Source organism: Mycetomoellerius zeteki, unplaced genomic scaffold (assembly GCF_001594055.1).
Source record: "Mycetomoellerius zeteki isolate Tzet28-1 unplaced genomic scaffold, Tzet1.0 scaffold41, whole genome shotgun sequence".
NCBI classification, from domain to species: Eukaryota; Metazoa; Arthropoda; class Insecta; order Hymenoptera; family Formicidae; genus Mycetomoellerius; species Mycetomoellerius zeteki.
Window position 1 is genome coordinate 573,164 of NW_017257403.1, and position 11,644 is coordinate 584,807.

General features: G+C 32.2%; 2 protein-coding genes across 7 annotated transcripts in view; both read right to left on the bottom strand.

Annotated features, from left to right (window-relative positions):
* Positions 1-282: 282 nt before the first annotated feature.
* The window catches only part of hlk (hulk), a 35,936-nt gene continuing 24,574 nt past the window's right edge, over positions 283-11,644 (bottom strand). For 3 of the 6 annotated variants that reach the window (XM_018453774.1, XM_018453772.1, XM_018453778.1), the window contains 13 exons: positions 7,695-7,826; positions 6,237-6,560; positions 5,955-6,143; positions 5,336-5,473; positions 4,700-4,807; positions 3,430-3,527; positions 2,893-2,977; positions 2,700-2,831; positions 2,441-2,623; positions 2,197-2,337; positions 1,481-1,804; positions 1,197-1,379; positions 283-1,048 (listed from right to left, as the gene is read on the bottom strand). In XM_018453774.1, the coding sequence (XP_018309276.1) occupies positions 861-1,048; positions 1,197-1,379; positions 1,481-1,804; positions 2,197-2,337; positions 2,441-2,623; positions 2,700-2,831; positions 2,893-2,977; positions 3,430-3,527; positions 4,700-4,807; positions 5,336-5,473; positions 5,955-6,143; positions 6,237-6,560; positions 7,695-7,826 (2,225 nt within the window). In that variant the 3' untranslated portion in view covers positions 283-860. The remainder of the gene's footprint in view (positions 1,049-1,196; positions 1,380-1,480; positions 1,805-2,196; positions 2,338-2,440; positions 2,624-2,699; positions 2,832-2,892; positions 2,978-3,429; positions 3,528-4,699; positions 4,808-5,335; positions 5,474-5,954; positions 6,144-6,236; positions 6,561-7,694; positions 7,827-11,644) is intronic. The other 3 variants (XM_018453777.1, XM_018453775.1, XM_018453776.1) reach the window with 2 other exon arrangements.
* Positions 11,129-11,644, bottom strand: part of LOC108726319 (uncharacterized) — a 2,656-nt gene continuing 2,140 nt past the window's right edge. The window contains exon 3 of the mRNA XM_018453813.1: positions 11,129-11,240. Within this exon, the coding sequence (XP_018309315.1) occupies positions 11,206-11,240 (35 nt within the window). The 3' untranslated portion in view covers positions 11,129-11,205. The remainder of the gene's footprint in view (positions 11,241-11,644) is intronic.

An 11,644-nucleotide genomic window follows, 5' to 3' on the forward strand; every position in this document is an offset into this window, starting at 1 on the left:
TGATAGCTAATAATAATCTTACTAATAAATAATGACAATCGGTAATGGTTGAAGGCATTCCTTATTGGACAAAAAGATAAATAGTGATAAAGATATTCAACATTTTGTCGTGTCGAAATTCTTTCGACCAACTATATCAACTCTTTAGGATTAGCGATACTAAGAATCAAGCGTTGAATAAACATTCTATTACAATACTTCCTTATTATATTATATATTATAGATATATATGTATATATTATATTACATATTATATCTTTTTACAATAAATATTAATCGCTCGTATTTTTGTGAGACAAAGAATGTAGTAGTATCGATGCCAATTTGTTAAAATAGTCTTTCAACTTGACTGAACTTGCATTTTATCCGAAACTTGTATCTCGCGCTACATTCACGAGTACTTTTCGACTCCAAATAGTACTATCTAAAACCTTTAGAGTGAATTTTCACTCTAGAGTGTGAAATCTCACTCTTAAAAATTGAAAATTAAGCCACTCTTTTTCAAGACTTACGAAAGCTTGACTTAATTTCCACTCTTTGGAGTGAGATTTCACTCCAAAGAATTTAGAGAGTACGAAGTTCAGCAGACACATTCTCTCCCTCTCTTTCACGCAATATTATTTAACGTTTGACAGCGGTTCAAACACGCTCGCAGGTAGATCATTAGCTTTCATTCTCATTTTAGCGGTCATCGTTACTTGTCGCGTAAAGCGCTGTTAGATCGTTCGTTCCGGACGAACCTATCCACACATCGTGCATCGGGAATCAGAGAGAGTACTGAGAGTACCGGGCACACACAGGCGCGAGTGTTCACGAGTCCTGTCTTTTACTTTATTTGTCACTTGCATATTTTCGTGCGTTCACGCCTGCTTGGGATGTACGACGGGCGCGGTCGGCTCCGAGCGGAAACACGACAGTAGGAAACCGGTGTACATGAGGAATAGAATCGTGATGGCAATCAGCATGTACATATAGATGTTTAGTTCCGGCTGTCGATATCTGTTCTTGCGCAACCACTCGAGAACGTCCTGTCCTTTGTGCAAATCACCTGCAGAGCAATTGAAATATGACGTAAGAGCACCGAAGAAAAACGATCCCTATAATAACAAGCTATTTTTTTATGATAGAATTTTTATGATCGAGGCGAATCGGATCACGAAGTGAATTGGATCCTATATTTCCACAAAGCTTCTTACCTCTGTAGATACTTGGGAATCGTTTGCGGAAATAAACAATCGCTGGAAGCTTGGTAACTCCCCATTTCCTAGCGTATCTAGGATCTGCCATCTTGACGAATGTAATATCCAGATTATCGGTTTCGTCGTCGATTTCTTCCAATTTTTCGTTTACCTCTTCACTTTCATGGCTGTCATGTTCATCTGGAAACGATAACGGGAAAATTATCTCGTTATACGACCTATAACGAGATAATTTTCAAATATAATATTGTCACATAATTTGTAATGTTATATTTGCTCACAAAAGAAGACCGCGAGAAACTCATTCTCGTCCAACAATTTGTCTAGCATTTTCCTGTTAACTTCTTCGATCTCATTCTTAATCTCAAACACATCTTGAGAAGTGAGCCATTGCAGGATTTTGTCTTCTTGCATAAGATCACCGTCGTATATAAGTGGTGTTTTCTTTCGGAAGTACACGAGGGACGGAACGTTGAGAATGCCATATTTTTCAGCAGCCTCCGAACTGGAGATTTTAACGAAGTCGATTCCGAAAAGATCGGCTTCGCCGTCGATTTTCTCTAGTGATTCCATAATATCGTTACATTCCGGACAATCTTCGTCATCTAGAAAATATAAAATATATACATGGAAAACATATTTATATATGATATTTATAAACTGCAAATTTTTGAATCAATTTTGGATCTCTCTTTGTTCTCTATGAAAAAAAACAACTTTTTGAAAACTGAACTTTTCGAAAACAAACAAATAATAAATCATATTCTTAATAAATTATAAATGGATTTTTTATTTTAAAAGAAATATATTATTTAATGATTTATATATAAAAATATATGTATACGATTGAAAATAATAAATTTGTAACGTACAGTAATCTTCCTTTATATTTTTTAAAACTAATTTAAATCAAAGAATTCTTAGTTGAAAAAAAAGAAGCGCTTATAGGAAAAAAAATAGAAAATTTAATGCCAAAGATCGATTATTTGTAACATACAAAAGAAAACGGCTAAGAAAGGAGATTCGTCGAGGAGCCTCTCTAGCATTCTATCGTTGACAGATTCTATTTCATCGGCTAATTCTCGATTGTCATCGTCGATCAGCCACTCAAGGACGGATTCTTCGTTTTGGAGATCTCCTACACATATAACGTTTTAAGATTCCCGATTCTTATTCGTTACGAGGACAAGAATATTAGGATTTAGTCAAACATGTTAGAATATAAGTAGTATAAATAGAACCTTCAAAGAGAAGAGGATTGCCATTTCGAAAATAAACGAGAGCCGGAAACGTCTTGATCGAATACCGCTTCGCCAACTGCGTATCCTGAATTTTCACCATATGAATTCCAAATACGTCGCATTCGTCGTCGATTTTTTCCAAACCCTCCAGAATCTCGTCACATATGTGACAATTCGGCTTGGCTACGACGTGGATGTTACATTTATATATTTAATAATAATTATCATACGTCTTGATTCTTCACAGTAATTAACTTACTGAAATAAACTGCTAAATACTGAGTCTCCTCGACAGACGTTTCAAGCATCACTCGTGTGATTAGTTCGATCCGATCTTCTGTTCTTTGAGTAATCAGCCATTGTAACACCTCTTCTTCCACAGAGAGATCACCTATGGACAAATAATTGTGAATAAATCGCTATTGGGAAAACTAACCGTTAAAACTGCAAACCTGCGAACACATTCGGTACTTGATTCTCGAAATAGACTAATACTGGTAAATCGGTCACCCCATAATCTTCAGCAACCTTGAAATCCTAAAAAACGAAGGATATTCTCAAATAGATGAGCAAAAAAAAATGTAAAGTATCAATATTATTTTTATTTTTTTAAATATAATATTATATTACAGAATTATAATTTTCGTATTTCTTTTTTATGTAAAAGTGTTATTATATATTCCATGTTAAAAAAAATCATTATTGAAAGTTATACAAAACTTACTTAAATTGATAAAAGACATTAATTTCAGTCTTCAAATTAAATTTTTTATTAAGCAAAGCATTAAATAAAAAAATTTTTTTATACATTTTTAATTTTTTATAAAGCATTTTTATAAAAATTTAAAATGCTTTCCTGCTTGCATTGTTAATGAGCAGCTTATTTATTTAATATAAAAAGGGTAATAGAATATTATATATAAAATAGCTACAATAAAGAAAAACAACAAAAAGTTTATACTTTTTATACTTTTAATACTTTTACTTACTTGTGTTTTCACAAATGTAATGCCATGTCTGTCGCAATCGTCATCAATGTTCTCCAATTCCTCAAGTATCCCCACGCATTGTGCACAGTCGTCGGGATCTGAAGAGAAATTCTATTATTATCGAATCTTTATCGCGAAAACTTGTTGTTTCCAATAGTCTACTTGAAGAATATAAAGACGATACTACATAACGGAATATTACACATTGATCGTTGATGTAAATGGTCTACTCGATACGAGGGAGAAATCTGCTAAATATATACAAGGCGAATACACGTAATAAAGTGTGAGTAATACTGCGACAAGGATCGGACGATCGTCTACGTGTGATATTTAAACTTTCAGCGATATTAGAGCACATCTGTCTCATCGTTGGAGTAAGCGAGAATTTTGCATGCTCATCGGAATCTGTAGGTCACTACTGCTTGGCTGCTTGTGTTCTGTTCTCATGTCGCATGCTTTGCTCTCGTGCACGTGCACCTGTGTAACTGTGTAATTGTAGTACATACAGAATATATCAGAGAGAAAGAAAAAGAGAAAGAAAAAGGAAGATAAGAGGAATACATTGTTTCTTTGGAGAAAGCATCCTACAAACATTTGGCCTGGAAAATGGCCGTGTTCTACGTCCACAATCATTTCTATTAGCTATAAAACAAGAATAATTAAGGGAACACTGATGGTTAAAAGAGAACCGAAAATACATTTTGATATTTTTATCCAATGTATAAGAGATTTATTTATATTTCAATACTTCGCTATATTTAAAGTACAAACAGTTGTCCCGTCATCAGTGTTCTTTTATTTTTCCTACGAAAAAGCGCATACACTATGAGTTAGCACGCATTATTTCTCAAAGCTTTTCCGGATTCCGGCAAAGCTCGCATATACTGCGTACCGATAAATCGCACGCGATTGTACGGAGAAAAAAAGCTTGCCGGTATAGCATATTTTATGAGAATATTGTTATATATGACGAATCAAATAATTTATTAAGATGATTTATTATGCTGTGTATTGAGTATTCGATGACCGGTTTTTTGTTTCTCCGTGCGTGTTTTGTGCATGTGCTGGGAGTACATCTCGGTTATCTGTGATCGAGAGAGAATCGAGATAACTGAAACATAGACTATAAATCACAGAGAGGTAGAAAAAATCATATAGAAAGAGAGGAAGAGAGAAAGATAACTAGATAAGGGATAGAGAGAAAGACGTAGACAGCAAGGAAGTTCAGGGCATCGATAAATTTTCATCTTGCTTTGATCTGTTGTACCATCGTTATGTTCGGTCGCCTCTGCATGTTCCGCGGTCCTGTGCTCCTTGTGGCGCATCTGCTTGCGGTACGCTTTTGATTGGCACACGTCGCAAAGCGTTCTGTTCCCTACGGCATCAGTACACAAAGTGTACAGCAACGGAGCGAAAGTCGACAGCGAGTAGATACGTAACAGAAAGAATTAGGAGGAAGACAAATATTTTGACATTTGTTAGGGACGGTTAGTAATTTCTTCATTACAATCGTAATTATGTGTAACATAAGATTAATTATATAATATGAGTTTAATTTAATCATTTAAAGATTGTGAAATAGGAAGAGGGAAGAATCACAAGTTCAGGAAGGAGTATCGCGAAATCAATATTCCTTCAATTTTCCGCAAAGTCACTCTTTTACGGAAATCTTTGATGAAACGCAGTTATTTGTCCAATCTCACTGTTTATAATTGGAGGAAACAAATATAGATAGAAAACAAATTGATTGTCACTATCCATGTGATCAATCACATATTGATTACCAACGCAACAAAAATAAATGTAGAAAGAAAATAGAATGCGCTATAAATAACTTTTAATTCTTAAAATAACTTTTCGATAATTTATCTCATAAAGTTGTTCGAAGCATTCAGGAACTTACAGAAGTATACGGCTAAAGATTCCGATTCTCGTATCAAATTTAAAAGATCTTCGCCTTCCAGAGCCTCGATTACTTCACCCGATGGATCCTTTTGTGTCATCAACCATTGCAAAATTTGCTCCTCGTCGTACAGATCACCTGCCGAATCAATCTTCTTAACTTTCATTTATCTTAGTAGTAAAAAAGTATAAGGTGATGGTTCCAATTATGTCGAGTCTTAATTATGGGTCAAATTTGCTGATATTTAAGAAAAAAAATGGAACATTCAATTCCTTGAAATTATGATATTCTTATTATAGTCGATTGTACTTAATATATCATTACGTTATGTAAGCTAAAACAATATACATTTAAATATTAAATATTAATATAAATAATTTTAATATAAAGAATTACGATTGGGATTTATATATACATAAACGTTTTTAAATGTTTTTCCTAAATTCACAATCGGTTAAACATGGAATAATTTTTCTTTAAATATATAGTATTTACAGCTTATATTAACATTAACGACCTTTTGAAATGTTTGACTGTTAAATTTGCACCAATTAATAAAAATTATTTTAACTCTAAATGAGATTCATAATTGGGACCGTCACCTTAATTTATCTTGTACCTGCGTATATAACTGGTTCCTTCGATCCCATTTTGAAGAATAGTATAGCAGGTAACGCGAAAACACCATATTGCTTAGATAATTGTTTGTCATCGATTTTGACAAATTTAATACCGGCGCCGTCGGCTTCGTCGTCGATGTGTTCGATTTCCGCCAATACTCGGCCGCACTGTTTGCAGTCGTTGCTGTCTAAACAAACGTGCGACGTATTAAAAATGCTAAACGCAGGTATAATTGTTTTTATTGAGCTGTATATATTATAGTAACTATATATTGACTCACAAAAAAATACGGCTAAATAATCGGTCGTTTGTCGCACTTTCTGAAACATCTTCTTGTTGATACGTTCTATGTGATCGGTAAGTTCCATATTCTCCGGATTGGTCAACCAGTCAAGGATCTCTTCCTCGTCGTCAATGTCACCATCATAATTAATGTTCTTACCCTTGCGGAAGTAAGTGATGCCTGGTGGATTTCGAAAACCGTATTTCTTCGCCATTAGCCGATCCTTCATCCTTACGATCTTTATTCCGTATTCCGCAGCTTCGTCGTCAATCAATTCGATATGCCTAAGCACCCTTGGACTCTCCGGATCCTCCTCTTTGTCTGAATATTTTTTGTTATGTAATGTATACAATCCTATGTGATTATAGTATCTTCTAATATTTCAATTACAATATAAAATTTTTTTTATGAGATTATCGATTCTATTAGAAAATTATATGCAGAATAATTATAGCAGTATAGAAGTTCCATATAGAATTATCGAAAGAAAATTTATATCTTATGTAAAAAAGCGACAAATTATTATATGAGTAGCTGATATGCAAAAGCCGATATTTTTTAAAATTGAAAAGAAAGAAATATTGGATTCCTTAACACCTTGATACAAATTGAACATTTTAGATTGTGTAAAAACAGTTACAAATTTTATAAAATCAAGGGAATTAAATGGGAAATTAAGTGGTAAAAGAAGTTAATATCTACTTTGTACCCTGACTGAGGTTCACTAGTTTTTTTAATTTTAATAATAATAAATAATATATATTGACGAGCATTATTTTTTTCTAAAATTTGTTTCGCCAATTTTTCCTCTGTGTTTTATTTTCATTTGAATGTGACATAAAGACAACATAACAGAAGAAAAAAATATATTTTTCAAAATAAAAACTAAATGTAAAATGATTTTTAATATAATATGTATTTTTTACTAACAAGATAATAATGCTTTAAAATAAAAATTCTATTTAATTTAATAACCTACTCTAAGTTTTAATCGTTTTTACATCAACACTTCAGTCTCAAGATTAGCTAAATCCTTTCTTTAGCTGCAAAAGTAGTCAAGTGCATTTATATTTTGTATTTTAATAAATAGAAATTGTATTTTTATGTCATATTATACATTTTGTTAACTAAAATGATGAATTTTTCTTAATTAAAAAAAATAGTTCTTATTGATACTTTGAATGAGAAAAATTATACAAGTTTTTTCTGCCAAAAAACATTTTAAGTGAAAGTAATTACTTCTGCAAATAGGCTACTCATATATATTAATATATGTATGTATAAATATAATATATCTAACAACAGATTTCAAATTTTTATAGAGTATAATTTTGTAAAGTGACATTAATATTTAAGACGATAAAGAATAAATAAAATAAAGAAAACAAGACAGACGAGCTTCCTTATTGCTTGCTATTTTTATGTAAAATACATTGATTCGAAATTGCCCCTTACAGAATACAACAGCGAGAAATTCTTTTGTCTCGATGTATTTGATGAGAGTCTCACGGTCGATTTCTTCAATGCTCTCATCAGTTTTTTGTTTCACCATCCATTCGAGTACTTCAGTCTCGTCGAGAAGATTACCTAAATATACAAGGCCCAGTTGATAATCAATTGCCCAATATTTTGCTAGTCAGAGTTGAATTAATGCTGCAACAAATAGTATCTTCTCCGAAATTCGGAAAAAGATCTCTACAATTTATATATGAGCTATTTAAATATTTTCTAACATCATTAAGAAAACTGTAAGATCCTTTACAAATTAAACAAAACTATAATCTTTGTGCGTCGGACATATACGTATATATAAAGAACATTGGTCTTATCTGTTCCTGTTTTCAAATTTAGTTTTATTTTTATGTTTAATTTTATCTTTTATTACAAATTGAGATAACGTAATCAATTTTAATCAGTATTTCATATCTCAAAATTTATTCATTACATGTTAATTAAATATATATATTTATTATATTAAATATTTTGATATTTTCTTTGAGTTATTTTCTTGACAAAAGCAACATGTAGATACCAAAAATCTTTAATGCAGTTTATGACAGGTTTTTTTGTATTTGATGATGATAATTTTGTATTTAATATGATAATGAAAAATGTAATTCAATATATAATTCTGCTAAATATATATATTTTTAGTCAAAATATCTATGCATAAAACATATTAAAGCTCAAGAAAGTCACTTTGTTTCGAGACTTTTATAACAGATTTCTATAGGTACCAATTTTGCTCTAATTTAGCTATATTGGGACCTTTTAATCTACAACAATTCAATTTACTAAAGAATAATATGTCGACATAGCGATAATTTTATTCATATTGTCGCTGTTCTGGAATGGCTATTCATTTCTATTTTCTATCAATTTTTTTCATAAACTATTGTTTTATCGTGAAAATGTGTAAAGATTGTTTATAATGACGAAATTATATACCTTTACAATATAATTTTATCATTAAATTAAGAAGTTATAAGTATATTTAATTTGTTAAAGATTGTATAACAACAAAATAATAAATAAAGCTAAAACGTTTAAACTTGTTTAGAGATTTTGTTAAAGAATAATTAGAAATTTAATTTTATTTTTATAAATATGCTTAATAAAAATAAACTTTTCATTTTTACAAATATTTGATATCATTTTGCTGGATATAATCGAAATAAATGATTCGTCTTTGTATTTTTGTAATTTTTCTATATCAAATAATTTGTATATAATTCACGTAATTTTAATGTGAGTTTTTGTGAATCGAATTGGACGTGTAAGCATATGTATAATAAAATAATGAAGCCTATATTATTATTAGAGCGATGGTGGATAAAGCAAATACAAAGGATATATTAGGAAATATATTTATTGTTATCATATAATCGACTTTTATTATCGTACATGCTGCTCTTATGCAAATAACAAGGACTTATTGACTCGCACGCAACGTTCACGAGCAATAATTCATGACGTCTGATAATCGTGATCACAGATACAGTGCGACAAAAAGTTTCGTTCGTTGATGACGCGACGATTTTCTAAAATACCTAAGATGATCGACTTTACGCTCTTAGGTCGCGATACAATATTATACGAATTTCGCCTGTAACTCAACAATTTCCTGATGACGTGTTTGTATCTTGCGCAGATTATCGGACACTGAGCGATAAAACACGGCGAACACATGAGACAAGAATATTTTAATTACAAATAAATAAATAAATAAATAAATAGATACCTTTATCGTGACTCTTTTCGCGCGATCTAATCGCGATTCTTCAAAAGGCTATTCTTCGTTGTAAATTCATGCAATCAATATAAAGCTAGATAAGCATTAGAGTTGTAACAAGATATATGGATGTAACAAAAGATATATCGATTTTCAACGTATTGCAAAGGAAGAGCAGAACATATTTATGCCGAAATTAAAAGTAACATTTTAGATAAGAGACGCAATCACAATTATATTTGTAATTTGTAAAATCTTATTTACATGTATGATGCGTTTTTTTTCTTATTTTAAGATAATACATTCTGTTAAAATAATACATATTTTTGTGTTATTCTAATCTCAAGTTTATAAGTTCTGAAGTTTTAATGGTGAGATATCGATAATTTCAGTAACTGTTACGAATTTTAAACTCAATTTTTTTAAATCATTATTGTCGAAATGGTTTGTAATTCATGGCAAATCAGATTTCTTCCCAATTTAAAATAGATGACTGACATAAACACACTGTAGGAACTCTCTGTATTACTAAGAAATCTCGTTATATAAATAAAATCATAGGCAAGACATTCGTTCATAGCTTCGCGCTAACTCTGGGCCTCAGCCCAGTTTTCATTTCATTCTTGAGATCTCTTTAGTCTTATAAATATAGTGTTGAAGAGGAAGGTTAGCTTGAGGATTATTAGACTTTATTAGGATAGAAGAGAAAGAATACAGAAATCGAAAAAACGGAGGATCCAGAATGAAAGGTTTTAGTTACAAACGATTAATCTCTCTCATGTTAAATTAAACTCTAGAGCGTGTATACCGCAATCTAGGTAGAACACTATCCATAGTCTCGGCAACAGCGATTGTTTACATTTTCTTTTTCCTACACTATAAAGTCCTACCCATTACTGAGTGCGAATGTTATCGATGAAATGCAACAAATCGGCGGTATCGCTCTTCGTGACGTTAACGGGTTAACGGATAAAACAAAACCAATAAACAATATTCAGCGTTAGACGACGGTCGGATGTTAAGGATCGAGATTCTATATAAGAAATGCATACGTTGGGAGAATAATTCTGTTTATCGTGTGATCATCGGCAGATACCGGACCGACATACTATCGAATATATTGGCTCTTCTCTAATCTCTTCAGTATCGTATACGCACAGCCGATGTGAATTATTTCTCTATAACGTCCTTTTATCGATCATAGGATGCGTTTATATCTAAGCTCCTTACATACATAACAATTAACAGAAACATTAAAATCGCTCGCGGATGTTCATTTATTTTTCTGCGCATGACACACGGATGAATACATCGCGAAGAAAGATGACGTAGTTGTTGACTCTAGCGATAAAAATGACATTATGACACTGATGACGATGACGTTGACAATGATAACACAGTAATGACGAAAGTGAATTCGACGGCAAATATGATGATGGAACAATATTGATAATTGATAAATGACGACAACAATGTGTTAAATGGCAACGAGACATTTCGTTCCTTTAAGAAACATGAAATCTTTACTCGCTCGATAGCGAAATTTATCTTTTTCGAGCTGTTAGCACATGATAGCATAGAGCACCTGGCTTCTTCCGTCATTGCGCGGATTTTTCTGTCGAGCGAGTTTTTCCTTCGTTCGACCATCGTCCTGCGAGTCCTCTTTCTTCATTTCCTAATCGGCGTTCACAGCCCGACCTCGCGCGTCCAGACGCCGATGTGCGTGTCGGCCATTTAGACCTTCATGAGGTATGGTATTCCAGCCACAACTGCAACAACCGACAACCCGACCCAACTCTCAGTGAGAGAACAGAAAAATCATTCTCACGATCTTTCGCGCCTTTACATATTAAATATGCTTCTGTCGTCTGTCCTCTTCCATGATGATGTACGTTCGAGGGGTCCGAATTCAAAATAGATTTGTATCGACCAATGCATATAAGAAATTATGTATTTACGAACGGGGGTTTTTACAAACATTAGGAGCTAGGTTGCTTTACGAATTGTTCTTTCAAGTATATATCGAAACAAAGATTGCTAAAGTCATTTTATTAACAACGCATGAATATATATAAAATTGATAATTATTTAGGCGAGAGCAGCTTCTTGTGATTCATAAATAACCTTAGCCCCATCATCGAATTATTACGATAAGGGATTACACTCTGAGAAT